Source organism: Channa argus, chromosome 2 (assembly GCF_033026475.1).
Source record: "Channa argus isolate prfri chromosome 2, Channa argus male v1.0, whole genome shotgun sequence".
Lineage (NCBI taxonomy): Eukaryota > Metazoa > Chordata > Actinopteri > Anabantiformes > Channidae > Channa > Channa argus.
The window spans coordinates 331,452-350,491 of NC_090198.1; the positions used below are offsets into that span (position 1 = coordinate 331,452).

The 19,040-nt window shown below is 38.7% G+C and overlaps 1 protein-coding gene across 3 annotated transcripts in view; it reads left to right on the forward strand.

The window, feature by feature from the left end:
• Positions 1-19,040, forward strand: part of efl1 (elongation factor like GTPase 1) — a 108,650-nt gene that overhangs the window by 71,109 nt on the left and 18,501 nt on the right. For all 3 annotated transcript variants that reach the window (XM_067493516.1, XM_067493508.1, XM_067493524.1), the window contains exons 18-22: positions 9,399-9,528; positions 9,844-9,970; positions 11,031-11,235; positions 12,151-12,659; positions 17,036-17,220. In XM_067493516.1, the coding sequence (XP_067349617.1) occupies positions 9,399-9,528; positions 9,844-9,970; positions 11,031-11,235; positions 12,151-12,659; positions 17,036-17,220 (1,156 nt within the window). The remainder of the gene's footprint in view (positions 1-9,398; positions 9,529-9,843; positions 9,971-11,030; positions 11,236-12,150; positions 12,660-17,035; positions 17,221-19,040) is intronic.

A 19,040-nucleotide genomic window follows, 5' to 3' on the forward strand; every position in this document is an offset into this window, starting at 1 on the left:
GAAGATGTGAAAAATTTTATAAAAACTAAATGCAAGGATTTGCAAATCTCATCAACCCATATTGTATTCACAATATGACATAAACAACATATCAGATGTTGAAAAAGATATTTTACCATTTCATGGAAAATATTATTTCATTTTCAGAAAAGTGTTCCTTAACATGAAATTGCGAAGACTTTGAAGATCTCTCCATCTATAATATATAATATCATCAAAAAAATTCAGAGAATCAGGAGGAATCTCTGTGTGTAAGGGAGAAGGCAGAACTGTATGCACATGATCTTGGGGCCCTCAGGTGGCACTGCATTAAAACAGGCATTTTTTACTGGACATCACTGCATGGGCTTAGGAACACTTTCAGAAATCACTGTCTGTTAACACAATTTGCCTTGAAATCCACAAATGTAAGTTAAAGCTGTATCATGCATAGAAGAAGCCGTATGTGAACACGATCCAGAAATGCCATGTTCTCTGGGCCAAAGCTCCTTTAAAATGGTCTGAGGCACAATGGAAAACTGTTCTGTGGTCAGATTAATCAAAATTTGAAATTCTTTTTGAAAACCATGGTTGCCGTGTCCTGTAGACTAAAGAGGAGTGGGACCATCCAGCTTGCTTTCAGCGGACAGTTGTTAAAAGAAGAGGGGATGCTACACAATGGTAAACATCGCCCTCTCCCAACTTTTTTGAGATGTGTTGCTGCCATCAAATTCAAAATTAGCTCTTGTGTGTGTCTCATGTTAAAATTTCTCAGTTTCAACGTCTGATGTTTTGTTTATATTCTATTGTGAATAAAATATGGGTTGATGAGATTCTCAAATCATTGGTTTCTGTTTTTATTTAGGTTTTACACATCTTCCCAACTTTTTTGGAATTGGGGTTGTATTATCAGACTGTGGTGGAGTGCAAAGAGCTCAGCACAGCTGTTTCAGACGTGGGAGAAAGAGCAGACAGGACTGATTCTGGGTCCCACACAAGCACTGGACTAAGTTAACCACTGTAGCATTAATAAAACGTTTTTAAAAAAGCTACAGAGGCCAATTTTTATATTAAAATGGGCACAATAGGGATTAAACTCTAATGTGGTGTAGCATTAGTTAAACACACAATGCACACTCTGCAGTTCATTCTGTTTTTATTACGGTGTTGCTGATGTGTTGGCAAGATAAAATATTATAATTCAGTCCTATGTTAAAATCCTGCATCTTCTACAAGAGCAGATGGTTGATTATATCGAAAGTATTGCTATTAGCATTTAACCACAAGTGTTGCACATACTGTGACACAAAGTCGCTGTTTCATCCAGCACTTTTTTTCTATTATTAACATAGGTTTTATTAAATTTATAATGGTCCTATACTGCAGACTGAAATGATGTTGGCAGATCTTCTAAGTTTACTTTCTTTAAAGATTTTTTACTTAAACTATTTGACCTCTAGAGCTGTGCTGGCTGCTTCTCCCTTTCTGTTCTCAATTGGTACCTGTTCCTTTTCCTCATTGAGCTTCAGAAGATAGTGGACACCTGATTCTGGTGATCAACTCTTAGCAAGAACATAAATACTTTTTATACTTTTATACTAATGAATCAAATTATTTTATTCGCAGTGTTTTAATCCTTTCTGCACGAGTACATAGAAAATTATTACTGTAGATAGAGATGCAATTAGAGGATGCATATATTTGCATTTTTCTGTTACTGAAAAATGTTGTACTTGAAAAAAATGTGTTTAAAAGAATTAAATCCTTATCTCTTAAAGCAAGATTTAGCTCTCCAGACAGGTGTGTAGAATGTAAAGCTCATCAGTTAGCAGCCAAACAGAAACATGTAGACTAATAAATCCTTAACGTGCAGCTGCCTGGATAGAACATCCATCTAGTCAACAGCCAACTCTAAACACAAAATTCTGAGGATACCGCATCTCTCATAGCGTCAATATACAAATAAAACCTGCTGCTATATCATACAGGGGAAAAGATTACAGCCAAACTAACCTCTTCTTTCATAGCTTAGTTCCAAGTTAATATTATCAACGGTTGCATGTATCATAAGCTTTTGTACATTGTGCACAGTTGCTTCCCTTGGGTGGGACTAGAAATCAATCACTTCACACAAGAGTTAGAAGAGCCACTCTGCAGGTACTGCTTCTAAAATAATACAAAGCCTTCTACTATAATGTGTATTTTTGCAGGAATCGAGTGGTGTGTGTGTGTGTGTGTATGAGTATTCCAGTTGTGAGTTGCGTAAGTGACTTAATGCTGTTGCATGAGTGCTAACATGACACATGGAATAGTCTGCACAGGTTAAGTCAAATGCTGCTTATGAAAATAACTGCTGGCCCTGATTGTACATATTTTTTTTGATGCCGATGAATGTTAATGAAAAGGTGCCGCCCACAGGTAACTCAGTGCTGCAGTGGCAACATTATACTTACTGTACCATAATCTAAAGCATGCTGAGGGCACTTACACTGATTACACTTTCAGTCAGGAAAACTGACCAGAAAAGCTGTAGAGATCTAATACTAGCAATATACAGTAATGTACCAATATTAGGTGTCATTTGAACAAATATTCCACTTGTAAACACAGTGAAGAGGCAGTAGAAATTGATTTAAGCTAAACATTTTTGAAAGTGAGCAGAGGCACAGAAGGACACATTGAAAGCAAATGATTTGATGTAGCAGGATTTTCCTCGAGGAACTCTTTCTTAGTACTTGAGAGGCACCAAGCTCCTGTGGCAATTTTACTAAATCAGATATGGTTGGTGGCCTAAAATCTAAGAACATGGTGGCTACTTTTGCTCAGGATCTGGTGAAAAGGGTTCTTTAAAATGACCCACTTGGGTCAAAACGCATTCACGTGTGCTATGCCCTGCTCCAAGTGCATGCTGGCATACTTTTGGTATTTTGTGCACTAGGATACATATATTAGACAACATCACCAAAGATTGTAAGAGAAGTTTGCAGCTGGTGACAAATGTAATCAAAGACATTTCTGCCTTTGGTAGCTTAGTCAGTACCAAGATTCTCAAGCTAAATGTGCAAAGTTGCAGCTGTGGCAATCCAGATATTGAACTAAAGCTGAATCTTACAGGGTCTAGTTAACCCAGGTTTTGTCACATACAAAGAAAGTGAAAGCAGAAAACAGCTAATCTAAACTCTGTAGACCTCCATAACATTATTGTGGCAACAGTTCATTGTAAAGTACAGTAAGTATAAAAGTATTTCCAGCTTTGAATGTTCGTAGGAGCACAGTGGCCTAATTGTAAATTGAAAGACAGCCAAGATGACAGAGCTTTAGAGCTCCTGTGTGGAGATGAGAGTAGCTGCTGACACAATATCCACTTCAGCAGCTCTCTGTCAGTCAGGCCTTTATGGTAGAGGGGATGGGTAGAAGCCACAGACCATGTACAGTTTACCAAACAGCATTTAGCCTGAGAGCATGAAGAGAAAGATCCTCTGTTCTGATGTCCAAAAAACGGAACTTCAGGCACTGCTCCTCACCTGGCTAACACCAACTAATACAGGGAATCGTGGTAGAGCTGTAACATACAGCTTCTAATAATATCTTTTTCATTTTCTGGCACTGGTTTACCTTAGTGTATATTTGAATAAACCACATGAGCCACAAAATACGAATATTATTTCTTAATAACCTGACATCATAAAGTAAGAAAAACATGAACAAAGGTTATATTGGGGAATTAATGACATAACGAGATTACTCGATACATACTGCATTTTGTTATATCTTGTTTTGCAAAAAGTGACAATGTGATTTATTTTCCTGTTCCTAATTGTAGTGAACAATAGGTTGCTTACATTATTTGCAAGTACAGTTAACTCGTTCCTACAGAAAGCCCATCACTGTCTACAGTTTTTATAGGCCTTTTTTTTCAGTTCTGTGACAAAGAAGGGGCAGAAGATAACATACTGTAAATATAAATAATTGATAGTTTGGAGGACTAGTTGCGGTCTGAGGCATTATTTGAGAGAAAAGTTTGTCCCTGTCATGTCAGTGTTAGTGAACTGGATGGGGAGTACATTCTTCTGCCTGTTGCAGTGTATTTGTCGCATTCCAGCTGAAGAAAAAAGGTCCACGTGTTATGCCACAGCTATGTTTAGAGCCAGGCCGGACAGCTTAGGACAGAGACAACAAAGGAGCACAGGGGCTGGCCAGGCTGCCTGGCTACTTAGCTCCCAGGGTGGCTGGCTTGATGTCTGGGCAGATCACTTGATCACTGGCTTGTTGTTTAGTGTGCTGGGTTGTACAGGTAATTTGACTTGATGGCCCCTTCTAGGGTTTCTTAGCTAGTTGACTGGCCCATAATCAAGTGGATTGGCCGCTTGATGACAAGCTTGGTTGGGTGGCTCATTGATTGGCCAGATGATAGTCTAAGCTCTTTGTGACATTGCTGGCAGGTAGCCTGGCCTGCAGCATGTCATGCTCAGAATGAGGTCAGAGCTTTTTTGACATTCAGGCGAGCATGAGTTACTGACACCACAGCTCCAGTGGTCTGAAGGAGTCCTCTCTGTCTGTCTCTCTCTCTCTCTCTCTTATCACATCTTTGTGTTTTGTATTAATTAGATTTTGGAACACTGTCTATTGAATATTCTCTTTAAATAATGTCAAAAAGATTTCCAAATTTTTACTTGTGGCTTGTATTTCTATACATGCCGGTATCTTTATTTACTCAGAAAGATTAACTAGCTACAGCTACAGAACATGCAGCTTGATAGTCATCATTGTCTAAATGGCAGTGGAAGAAAATTTTCCGTGACAAAGACGGTGTGCAACTTGGATTGTCCAATTGCTACATCCAGCTGGATTAGACGATCGTGTATCTGTCTGTGTTTGTGTCAGTCTTTGGAATGATCCAGTCACCCCTGCTTGTGCCAATAAGCATGTGTGTTGTTGAGTAAAGCCTGTACTACAGACAGAGTTGCAGGTAGACAGGCAGCCTGATCAGTGTGGATTTTTCACCTCATGCAGAAAGCCGACATGGTGTTTGTGTACTGGCACTGCCGACTAAGTCACACTGCCTGCAAACAGTTTGCCTTTTTAGGGCAAGATTTAAAATTTTGTTGCTGTGGGATTAAATTGTTTGATGATTTAGTCATCATTCTATAAAAATGGATACTGAAGTATATTATTTCATACTTGTTTTTTAAAAATGTAAATTATTTCATACTTAATTACTCTCTACAATTTATGTCCCCATGAACTGCATATGCAAAATGGAACATTTAATATTAATAAATAGTAAGAGTACAACTAAATACATTTTTGGAATCTTTACAGGAAATTATCTGGAAAACACATAACATGTAAAACAAAAAAGCCATCTTTTTGTCAGTTACCTTTTTGTTTTTCTTTTCTTTTTGCCTCTGCTATGTCTGTGGTTCTTTGCCCAAGCCTTTTTAAAGCGGCCCACAGTGGATTTTAGCAAACATTACTCAAACATGTGAAAACTAATTCTCATTAGGTGCTCAGGTCACTGTTAATGGGGTAGCTTTAAAGAGGTCATCTTATGGATAATTTCATGTTTAGATTTTTATTCCAATGCTCTATTGAAATTGCTCTGGATAATTTACAATTCCATAAACAGCTTTTTCTTATAATGGGCCCATATCCAGTATTTCTTTTTACATCTCTGTGTGAAAAGGTTTGTTTTATCCTTTCTCTCTAAGGCCTCCTTCACCCCAAGTCAACTCTGCTTTGATTAGCCAGTTGGGCTGCTGTTGGGCGGAGCAGAGCGGTGAACCACGGGTGTAATTTAAGAGCAGGTGTGTACGACCCAATATGGAGGTACCTTTATGGAAAGATGATGTTCACATGAAGGCTTGTCGGAAAATTGTGTAAATTCTCTGTGTTTACATGCGTTTAGCATTATGTTTTGGAACTTTGCTGTTCTCTATATAGACAAAAAAATAATAATATGGCCTTTTTACTAAACAGTGTGCTCTTGGTAATGAGGAAAGGTGTCACTCAGTGCAACAGCATGGCTGACTGTGTTCACCTATGTGGCATAAAGGAGTAAGTAACAGTTATGCTTTTCATCTATAAAACAAGGAGCACAAGATTCTGCCACCAACCCAGATATATACTAATGGTCCTATTCTCATATTTGATAACCTTTAGTTAAACTAATGTATAATTTTCTTTGAAAAATTACTTAATTACTAAATTATTAACTCATATAAATCTAATTTGATTTTACTTAATCAGACAGTCATTTTAGTTCCGCATTTATCCATATTTAGAGACACTCAAGCTAGATAGCCACTGTTCAATTTCCCTAATTTGAGCCCTGATTTGGTTGTTCCCAAATGATTTTAGAAATGGCCAAAATGTAATTATAACCTTTTGTTATTGTTGATTAAATGTTATTGAAATTGTCAATGCCTAAACCTGGTCCACATTGTTGATAATTGGCTTACTCATCCATTGTGAGCAGAGACACCAGAGAGGACACACTGCATATTACAACACGCAGTGTGCAATAACACATCATACAAGATTAATAAATTCACACCATCTGCCCAGTTTCATCTAGCTGATTTAATGATGTAGGCACTTAAACCTGTATGTACTGTGTTTGTGGATGACTTGCAGTGCTAGGGAATTAGGGACAAAGGGTTGAAGAATGTTTTACAATGTGTTATTGTTCATATTAATGTTTAGAGCATCTGAAATGGATGACATCCAACCCTGTTCTGTGTGGTTTATAAGCCATGACTCCTTCATGGTAGATTTAAAGAAGAGATACAGCAAGGACATTTGCTGTTACTCTTCATGTCAGCAGGATATCTCCTACACATCAGACACAAGTTTGAAGGGATTCAGTGCGCAGAAACACACCTTTTTGATTCAATTTTTCTGTAAATTTGGACAATTATGTTTTCTTAGTTTACTCAACTATAACAGTAATTTAGATTTAAACTTGACCCTTAATTTTCATACTGTACCTTGGCATTATCTTCTTGTGCAGCCCTGGTTTGGTTTTGTTATCAAAGCCTACAATAGCTGTTTTGAAAAGAAAATAGGAGCATTTTCTTATTGGTTATAGATGTCTGTTTTCCCGCTGACTTCTTCTCTTGTTTTAAGGCTTTGCATAGTTGCTTTAATGGCCATACCCTCAGTACAGCTTGGTTTAAATGTCTGCTTTTGTGGAAATACTATCTAAGCTTGCCACAACTACCCTCCTTTACAGTTGGCTGCACAAGTTTTATTTCCCTTACTTTGAAAGGCCAAAAAGAATAAAACAATGTTTTTTTTCATTAACATCATAATTAATGCACATCATCTTCCTGTACAAATAGTAATTACCGAAATAAGGAATTTAAAGAAAGAAAGTAAATTTGTGATTAATTTAAAGTGGCACTTTGGTGGCAAAGCGGTTAGCACACTTGCTTCACAGCAACAAGGTCCCGGGTTCAGAAGGTTTCCTTCGGGTGCTAATGTTTCCCCTACCACTAAAAACATGGTTGTTATGGACCAGGTCAGGTTGGTTCTCATTCACCGTGGTCCAGGTCTGATCACCTGACCCAATTTCATAGTATAGTATGTATGCATAGTGACAAAATAAAGCACTTTACTGACTTTATTAAGGTGGGTGCCAACTTTTGCACCAATGTAATTTTCATTTTTTTAATATAAACAGTCTTGATCAGGAGCCTCAAACTCCCGGCCCAGGGGTCAATTGCGGCCTGTGAGAAGATATTTTGTGGCCTGCATGACGATATGAAAGTTTCATAACTGTTTACATGGACATAACTGTTTACATTGATTTACATTTTGCTTTTGCACATTCATTATTTCAAACTGCACTACCACACTTTTTATAACCTTTATTCAGAACTGCACTACCTCAACTTTATTGCCCTTATTTTTTTTCTTTTTTTTTTTTCTATTTTTATTTACTTTACTGTATGACATTTGTTGTGAGTGTCATTTGCAAAGTAAGAATTTCATTGTGCAGGGAAACATGCTTTTTGTCTGTGCATATGACAATAAACACTTTTAATCTTTAAATCTTGAATCTAATGTTAGAGGGGCCCGCGAGTTTTTATATGAATGGAACTTTATCACATTGTGTGTGGGAGGTTCCTTTTTTGTGCAAGCTGGAGCTGAGCGAACCTACCAATCACAGTGGAAGTATATGGCTCCCGACATGATCCCTTCTTCTTTAATGTGCAAGATGCCCCTCCTGTGCTTCAAATGGAGCTCATTGACCTGCAGTGCAACTCTGACCTTAAAGCCAAGTTCAGGGAGATGAGTGGAAGAGCAGACAAGCAATTTTTGAAAGAATTGACCCCTGGCTCCCCTGAGGCTGTGCCTTTTTGGGAGCACATATTTGTGCAAAACGTTCTCTAACTTGAACTTTAATAAGTCCAAGTACAGGTCCAGACTTACTGAAAATCATCTTCAAGCCATACAAAGGGTCTCAACTGATTCCTTCCTCAAGCCAAATGCGGCTCAACTATGTGAGAGGAAGCACTGCCAGGTCTCTGGCAGCAAGAAGTATGTAAGAGAAGCCATGTTCAGAAGAACACACTGAACTGATAGTAGTGATGTTTGAGAAGATTAGATTTTTTTAACAAAGCTTTTTTGGTGCAATACCTGATGAGGCCCAGCCTCACCCAGAATCTGCCCCAGGTAATTTGAGTTTGAGACCCCTGGTCTTGATGATGATATATTTGTACTAGTTGAATGTCATGTTATGGTTGGAGTTACTTACATGCCATTTTAAAGTAAAGGATGCTTTTGTACCTAGCTGTACATACTGGTCATATATGTTGTCATTGCTGTTTTCTCTGCCATGATCATGAGTTTTGCCATGGATTCTCTGCATGGCATAAGTTCAAGAGGTAGAACAACTGTTGACTTTATTCTGTAAAGTGTCCTGAGATGACTTTGTTGTGAATTGGCGCTATATAAATAAAGATGAATTGAAATGAATTGAAAAAATTGTCTGTTAGGAATGATAAGGTCCGAATCTATCCCCTCGAGGCCAACCTTTGAAATCATCCAGGTTGTGTAAGAAAAAACACACGCTGCTGTTACCCATTGGTAAACAGTAAGTTTGCCTGGGCCTTTACTAAACTTTTCAGGCCAAGTATCACAATATACCAAATCAATTTTAACAAGTACTTTCTTCATCGGTCCTTATTATAAGGAAAGCCAAATTTAATAATTTAATATCATAGCTTGTGTCCAAAACCCTGGTGAGCAGTCAGTTGAGATTTCTGACACTTACTAACTGCTGTCATTAAGCTACAGCTGCTTGTGGTGTGCAGTTATAATTTTTTCACCTTTAAATCATGGAGCATTATTAACATAAACTAGTGTACTTTTCTGTCTATCGGCAACAGGTTTTTTTATTTGTCTCTTCATAGGTTTGCTAAAATTGAGATCAGTGTGTCCGAGCCCATCATTCCATTCAGAGAAACAGTGGTGCGTCCTCCAAAAGTGGATATGGTGAATGAAGATCTGGGCAAGCAGCAGAAAGTAGCAATCATTCACCAGGTAAGCCAACTGCCTTGTCACTGAACTGTGTCCATCAGCTTGTAACCACTTCAGAGTTTCCTGTTTTGTTTTGGATTTTATATCTGCCAGTTCCTTACTAACCTAGCAGATGGCACATAGGAGATGTTGGTGTGTTGAAGCGACATGTTTTTATTACTACTGAGGAGGAATGTAGACAGTTGAACATTTGAGAGAATCAATGGCGCAAGGAACAGATTTATCCATTTATGAAATCACTGCTGAAATCTTTTAATTTACACTAACTAATCACTTCTCAATACTGCTTTTTGTTATGCTGTGTTACTGTGTTGCTAGGTTAAAGAAGATACTTCTCAGGGTCATTCATCTGAAACCCTATATGTGGACCCCAGTGGTCTGGTCACCCTCACCTCTCCTAACAGACTGACCACTGTCAGCGTCCGGGCGATCCCCCTGCCACAGGGTAGGACATGGACACATTAAATTAGTTTAAAGGCCAATCTAGGTATATATCTATATATTTAGGTCTAAATCTATATCTGTATATTTTTACAATATGACACAATTTTCTGAATATTGGCTCTGTATGCACTACAATTAAGACTTAAATGTGCTTAAAATTTAGACTGACAGAAGTGTTTGGTTTAAAAATTTTGCAAGAACTTATAAGCAATAAAGCCATTTGTGGTGCTTCAAAAATATTTGGACGACCTAACATAATCATCCATTTAATTCTCAGTGTTTTAGTGTTTTGTTGTAAATTAAATTTGTAAATTTCTTCCTCAGTGATGTTCTGCCAGACATTTACTGCAGCTCTCTTATACTTCTGCTTGTTTTTTTGGGTGTGCTGAAAGCCTCTATTTAAAACTTCTATTTATTTTGCTTAAGTGTTGTGTTGATCATTGACACTGACACAGACTCACAAGCCTCCTGGAGGTTTTTCTTGATCTGGCCACTGCGGTTTTTCTCTGCAAGCGAAAGAATTCTTGTGTCATCCACTGCAGTTGTTTACTATGCTTTTCCACCCTTTTGCTGTTTGATGAACTCTCCAGTACCAGTTCTTTCTTTTTAAGAATTTACAAAGTAGTTGATTTAGCCACAATGAATATTTTAATTATCTCTCAAATGAATTTGTTTTTATAGCCTAATGATGATGTGTTCACTGGCAGTAATTGGCAGAGTTTTTATTGGCAAGTAACAACAGCAGTTTCTAATCCTGATTTTATTCAAACAAATCATAAAGTGGACTCGGTTAAAATGTGCTATATTTTCCTTTTGCATGCGCATGAATCTACCCTGTTTTATTCTAGTAAGTCAAGGTGTTTGTAAACCCTGGAAGCCCAGTGAACACAGTTAGCACAGTTCACTGTTAGATCATGGAGAACAGGTTAAGGCCCTCTGATATTTTTTAAATTATGGAAAGTTTAATGAAGAGAGGCTATTAAGGCCTGAATAGCCTCATACAGTATGTTAATGTGACTGTTCTATGAAGCCATGTAAAATAATGTCAATTTTCCTGACAGAGGTGACTCGTCTGTTGGAGAGTAGCTCAGACCTGATTCGGACTTTGGAGCAGGTGAACTTGTCCCTAAGGGAGGGGAAGAGTCCAGACGTTAGTAACGGGACCCTGGAGGCCATTGCAGGATTAAAAGCCCAGTTGGAGTGTCTGCTGCAGGGGAGAAAATGGAGGAATGCAGTGGAGCGTATCTGGGCCTTTGGTCCTCGCAGGTCTAATATTCACATCATTGACATGGGTCACATGGAGCATGAAGTTACACTCTACTCACAACAACAAGAATAACTGAAAACAGAGTAGACTGAGCTTTATCTAATGTCCTCCTGTTTGATCTGCTTCTTTAATTTGCAATTGAGTCATTAACACAAACAAAACACTTCTTACTTTTTTGCCTGTTCAGATTAGCGTCAATTAATATTTTTTCATTATGAATTTCTATATATACTCTATGTAATTTGAAGTAGTTGCAACTATCTTCCAGATTTTCTCTTTGAATTAATATACCTCTTTTGTAATATCCCTCTGAAAGAGGGATTTTCTAAAAGGAAATTTAGAAAAATGCATGCAAAGAATGAAATTGTGAATGTTCGCTTGTGCTCTTCAGTACATACGTGAATATCAGCTAAATGCTACTATAATGTTAATTACATACAAATCAATAAGCCCATAGAAAAGTCCAGCAACTGTTTACCTCTCTAGAATAGGCACCAAACAACAGACAAAGAAAGTAACTGACTGATGAGCACAGTAGTTTGTTTTTATTTATATTTTTTACAAATATTTTTGTTTGCTACTGCAATTTATTTTCTCTAGTTAGGGTCCGTTTTCTTCCTTTTCATCTCTTCTTATCTCTTTAACTTTTGAATGATTTTATACAACGTTTTAGCCAAACAAAATATCTGCAGGTCAACCAATCTAAACACTGTAGCAGTCAGAGTAAACAGACCAAATGGGTCACAAGATGGCACAGCCATCCCACAATACTTGACCTGCCGTGATGTAACTTTACATTCTTCATACGATCCTTCAGACTGATGTTGCACTGCCTTCCCAATGTTTGTATGAATATGAATGATGTGTAGTACCTGGTAAAGTGTTGTTGACCATGTTGCTGTTGCTGTTTTTAGATATGGTCCTAATATTCTGCTGAACAGTGTGGAAGGCTACCAGCGGCCTTCTGTGTGGCAATGTCTGGCCAGAGGAGATCACCCCGCTGTTTTAAGAGATTTTGACAACAGCATTGTCAGTGGCTTCCAGCTTGCAACTCTGGCAGGGCCCATGTGTGAGGAACCCCTATTGGGGGTGTGCTTCTCCGTGGAAAGGTGGGACATCCATTTGTCAGGCCCGCCACAGAATCAGCACTCCATGGAGCAGCACTCTATATCCCATGAGGCTTTAGCAAAGAGCAGAGTGGAAGGAAGCAGTGAGATGCTTGTGGAGGTGAATGGTGCAACTGCAGGGCATAGCCAGGCCAGATGCAGTACAGAGTCTTCCTCCGCAGACTGTTACGGGCCAGTATCCGGTCAACTGATTGCTGCCATGAAGGAGGCCTGCCGTCAGGCCTTCCAGGCTCAGCCCCAGAGACTCGTCGCTGCTATGTATATCTGCGAGGTCATGGCCACTGCTGAGGTGTTAGGTAAGAAGTTATTACCGTCAAACATAATATATATGATGGAAGAAAATTAGCATGTTCAGTCATGACACAGCTAGGCCCCCATCCCTACCACACCATGCTTTCTCTTTGGAGAAACATGTCTTGAAACTGTTCCAGAATGAGAAATTCCAGTATGAGATAAACAGGTGATCTCTACTTTACAATACTAATAAACTGTTGTCCTCTCAAAGTTATTTAGATAAGTATGGAGCTTGAAATGCTGTATCCTATGATAGTAAACAGTATCTCCAGGCTTATTAGAACCCACAGCTGCTAGTTGTACAAAGAACCACTTTGTCAGCTGAATCAGAGCAACCCAATAAAATCAATTGGTAATGATATCCAAACATTATTGTAAATGGTCTGCACTTTTCTACCTATAGGCACTCAAAGCACTTTACACTGCTTCTTATTCACATATTCACTCTCACAATCACACTCACTCACTCACCGATGGGGGAGCTGCTATGCAGCTGGCCAACACTCACCGGGATAAACTAAGTTGGGGTTCAGTGTCTTGCTCAAGGACACATGTGCCCAGAGGAGCTGGAGATTGCACCAACAACTGCAGGATTAGTGGACGACCGCTCTACCTTCCTGCACCACAGTCGCCCAAAATTATCTGTCTGACTCTGTTTTAGAAGCGTCAGTACCTTTGCTGATGCTGAATCTAACCTGTATCCAGTTACAGTAAATTATCTACTTTTATAAGCTGCATAGATTTGAGTCCTTAGTTTGAAAATGCTATATTGAAATTTTACATGTTGGTGTAAATGACTAAAAAGCTCCTGTGGCCAATTTTAGCTTGCAGGTAATATTAATGTATAGTTACATACACCAGAGACTGCTGAGTGTATCGATTTACCTTACTTGATACTGAATGTAACTATTGTTACATGATTGCAGACAGTCAGTATTCAGCTTAAAAGAATTGATTAGTCCTTTAGAACATAACTGAATAATTTTATTAATAAAACAGTTTGATAGAGTAACCAGTAGTCAGATACTACCAAAATCTTATTCATTGCACAAATAAATCATTCAGATCATCATCATCATAGTTCTGAATCAAGACTTTCAGCATTTTAAGCAAGTAGCCACAGGAAAAAAGGATTGACACAGTCAGAGAGATCCTGTAAACAAAGAATAAATAATACTTGATGCCCTGGGCTTCTGTGTATGCAGTAACCATAATTGAATAACAGTAATATTATCAGGTTTGAATATAAACATTTTTCATAAGTTTAATAATGTCACAATCTCAGTGAGGGGAGTGAAAGGACTTAAAAAGCAGTCAGCACCAGATTCTGGATTACATGTTCTTCCTAGGGTTGGCTGTGGTGCAGGAGGCAAATCGGTCATTTATCTTTACCGATCACTGAACCCTAAGTTGTCCCAGCACTTGTAAAGACGGAGAGCTATGAAAAATCATTACAACGTCACTCGTGTGTTATGAATTCTTCACTGTGATCAATAAAGTACAGTAGCTTTAAAATAAAAAGGTCACAATGAATCTGCAGACTCCCGTAGTTGTCTTTCTCCTTCTCTGTCTCCCTCTCTCTGTCCCTTTCTCCAGGTGTCCCCGGCTTTGGAGCTGTGTGTTTTCCAGTGTGCAGCTACTGGTCCTATCAACCTGTTTTGTTGTTGCTTTATTTTTTTTCTCTCTCCACTTTCCACTCATCCTTAGCAGTCAAGGTAGATGGCCGCCAACCTTGAACCTGGTTCTTCTCTACTGTTGCCTAGGGCTTGCCCTTGGGGGGATTTGTTGGGGTTTCTCTATACGTCTTTATAGTCTTGACTTTATTCTGTAAAGTGCCTTAAGATGACTTTGTTGTGAATTGGCGCAATATGAATAAAGTTGAATTTAATTTAATTTAATTGACTATGCAGACCCTATGCTGTTAGAGAAGGACAGCATTCATTGAGGACAATCACCACTTTCGTTTATTAGGGTTTCAAATTCTTCAGTAATGCTCTAGTTACATTCCAGTGTTACACATACTGTTCAACTTTATTATTCAACTGGAAAACACGCAGCTCCAAAGCCAGGGACAGAAAGAGAACAAAAAGACAACAACGGGAGTAAGAACACACAAAGTTAATGTCATACAATGGTGACAAATAAAGTGGGGTGGGAGGAGAGGAGAGAGGGAAGAGAGGAGGAAAGGAGCTCATTGCATTAGGGGGTGGTCCCCCAGCAGTCTAAGCCTATAGCAGCATGACAATAACTTACTATAAGCTTTATCAAATAGGAAGGTTTCAACCCTAGACTTAAAAGTAGAGAGGGTGTCTGCTTCCTGAATCTGAACTGGGAGCTGGTTCCACAGGAGAGGAGCTTGATAGCTAAAGGCTCTGCCTCCCATTCTACCTTTAGAAATTCTGGGAACCACAAGTAGGCCTGCATTCTGAGAGCGAAGTGGTCTACTGGGATGATATGGAACTATGAGGTCTTCTATATATGATGGACTCTGACCATTCAGACCTTTATATGTAAGAAGCAGGGTTTTAAATTCTATTCTAGATTTTATGTGAAGCAAATGGAGAGAAGCTAGTGAAGGTGAAATATAATCTCTCTTGCTAATTCCAGTCAGCACTCTTGCTGCAGCATTTTGGATTAATTGCAGGCTCTTTAGAGAGTTACTGGGGCATCCTGAAAGTAAGGAATCACAGTAATCCAACCTAGAAGTAAAAAATGCCTGAACTAGTTTTTCTGCATCACTTTGAGACAGGATGCTCCTAATTTTGGCAATGTTCGATAGGTGGAGAAGGCTAGAGATTCTAGAGATTTATGTTGTGTGTTTATATTTTATATGTGAGGTAAAGGACAAATCTTGGTCAGAAATAACTCAAAGGTTCCTTGCAGTAATACTGGAGGCCAGACTTATGCCATCTAGAGTAACAATATGGTTGGACAGCATATTCCCAAATACTATTCTATTAAATTTAATTCAATTCAGCTTTATTTATATAGCGCCAATTTACAACAAAGTCATCTCAAGGCACTTTACATAATAAAGTCCAGACTACACAAGAATTTAGAGGCAACCCAACAAATCCCCCTTGAGCAAGCCGTAAGCAACAGTGGAGAGGAAAAACTCCCTTAACGGAAGAAACCTCCAACAGAACCAGGCTCAGGGTGGGCAGCCATCTGCCTCGACCGGTTGGGGTGAGTGGAAAGTGAAGGAGAAAAGAAAAGAGCAACAAAAAGCAACAACAAAACATTTTACAGGTTGGTAGGACACAAAATTAATAGCATACAGTGGTGACAAATAAATGTATAGGGAAAAAGAGGAGGGGAGCTCATTGCACTTGCGGGAGTCCCCCAACACTCTAAACCTATAGCATCTTAAGCAGGAGTTAGTTTAGGTTGACTGAGCAGTTTTAACTATAAGCTTTATCAAAGAGGAAGGTTTTAAGCCTAGTCTTAAAAGTAGAGAGGGTGTCTGCCCTCTGAATCTGGATTGAAGCGGGTGCCAAAGAAGAGGGGCTTGATAGCTAAAGGCTCTGCCTCTCATTCTACTTTTGGAAACTTTGGGAACCACAAGTAGGCCTGTATTCTGGGATCAAAGGGGTCTAATCGGGTTATACGGAACTATGAGATCTTTTAAATATGATGGAGCTTGACAATTAAGAGCTTTGTATGTATGCAACTGTGGCACAGTAAGGTAGAGCGGTTCTCCCCCAATCCTGCAGTTGTTGGAAATTAATGTTAACAATGTGGTGGGGTTTGAATGCTCTCTGAAATTGGCATGGCACCACTGTGTGTAAAACAAAGAGACCTTTATGAGATGAGATACATCACTGAACATTAAGGGTGGACTACTATGTCGTTTTATAACAAACTGTCTGTTCTCACATCAGCTGCCAATTAAATGTTACCATTTATGAGCATCGAGGGTTGAAGGTCCATTCTCTAAGGTCTCTCATATTCTTTGAAAAACACTGTTTGGCAAATAGCTGTATGATGCCAGATATTAGATATGAAGTCAGAAACAGTGTCACATTACAAATTTAATTAACAGATCATAGTTGATACACTATACAATATTTGATTTATATTTTAATATTTATTGAAAACCTTCGGTAACTTAAATGTGGTATTCAGATAAATGCATGAGCATCATCAGAAGAATTTTCCATTCCGTGACCCACAAACTGTGATGCAATGTAATCTGTGATTTTTCTTATCCGTTGCACCCCTGTAGTGAGTAAAGAACCCTGAAAATAGACTATATCATAACCAGGATTTCAAATGGAGAATGATTTCTTAAAAAAAAAAAAAAAAAAACAGTCTTTCAGGGAATGTGATTTGTGTTGTGTACATGTGTGACCTCACCCTGCGTCTCTTCTTGTATCAGGCCGAGTTTATGGTGTTCTGGGGAAGCGAGAGGGCCGCGTCCTCCATGAAGAGATGAAGGAAGGGACAGACATGTTCATCATCAAGGCCGTTCTGCCTGTGGCTGAGAGCTTTGGATTTGCTGATGAGATCCGTAAGAGGACCAGTGGATTAGCCAGTCCACAGCTGGTCTTCAGCCACTGGGAGGTGATTATAATTCAGTAACAAAAAACAATGTGTGAGTGTAGCAGATTCTGTGTCCCATCTGCCTTAATATAAAAAAAATTATTTACATAGATATCTGCACGATGTATCTTGAATAGTGTCAATAATCAGAGCTCACAAGCCTTTAAAACTAAAACTGCTGTATCTGCCAGGAACCAGATCCAGACGATTTTCAGATTGTTTTATTTTAATTAATTGCACAGACCCTAATAAGATACCCAGATGCAAATAGAATATTACCAGATGGAAGTCGGGTTCATGTCTCATAACTATCAATTTCCTGGGGAAACTTTTTAGAGCAAGTCCAAAAGGTGTGTTGCTGCATCAGCATTTTCCTTCTTTAGAGCTTTAAACTGTCACTCTACAGTTTGTGGTCTGTAGTCATCCTCTTCCATATATTTGGCCAATTTCTTGCTAGAAAACTGAAACTGTATTCTGCAAGTATAAAATAGGGACCTTATTTAGTAACTGTTGTGAAGACTGACACAAATACATCAGGAGAGGTAGAAGAGGTCATCAAATGTGCTCTCCAATTTTCTCTTTTGAACCAAATTTTTAGACGGTAATTGTTTATATTTTAGCAAGTTAGTGATATTAAAAGTAAACCAAGTTTGGTATTAGCAGTTCCTGTTTGCTGACTATCTGTTGATTGACATCTATCACTGCATTTATTCAATTCAGTTCAATTCAATTTTATTTAAATAGCGCCATTTCACAAAAAAAATCATCTCGAAGCACTTTACAGAATAAAATCAAGAAGGAAGGGAAAGAAAAAGAGCAACAAAAGCAACAACAAATCATCGGGCAGGATGATGGTACCAGTAGCTGCACACTGAATAACACACAGCTCCACAGAAAGGGACAGAGAGAGGGAGACAGAGAAGGAGAAAGACAACTATTGGAGAAAACACACAGAGTTAATGTCATACAGTGGTGACAATTGTGGGGTGAGAGGAGAGGAGAGAGGGAAGAGAGGAGGAAAGGAGCTCAGTGCATTGGGGGGTGGGTCCCCCAGCAGTCTAAGCCTATAGCAGCATGACTAACTAACTATAAGCTTTAGTGAAGAGGTAGGTTTTAATTCTAGACCTAAAAGTAGAGAGGGTGTCTACTTCTCGAATCTAAACTGGGAGCTGGTTCCACAGGAGAGGAGCTTGATAGCTAAAGGCTCTACCTCCCATTCTACTTTTGGAAATTCTGGGAACCACAAATAGGCCTGCATTCTGAGATTGAAATGGTCTACTGGGATGATATGGTGCTATGAGGTCTTCTATATATGATGGACTCTGACCATTCAGAGCTTTATATGTAAGAAGCAGGGTTTTAAATTCTATTCTAAATTTAATGGTAAGCCAATAGAGAGAAGCTAGTGAAGATGAAATATAATCTCACTTGCTAATTCCTTGCAGTAGTACTAGTGGCCAGACTTATGCCATCTAGGGTAACAATATGGTTGGACATCATATCTCTGAGAATTTTGGGCCCAAATACTATGACTTCAGTTTTGTCTGAGTTTAGAAGTAAAAAATCATGGGACATCCAGGCCTTTATGTCTTGTAGGCTTGAAGCTGGATTACCTGATTATTTTCATCTGGTTCGATAGGTAGTAAATGACTTGATAAATGATCATCAAATTGATTTATTTTGTCTCACTGAAACGTGGTTGCAGCAGGAAGAATATGTCAGTTTAAATGAGTCAACCCCCCCAAGTCATATTAATTATCATGTTCCTAGATGCACAGGCCGAGGTGGAGGAGTAGCAGCAATATTTCACTCTAGCTTATCAATAATTCCTAGACCTAAAC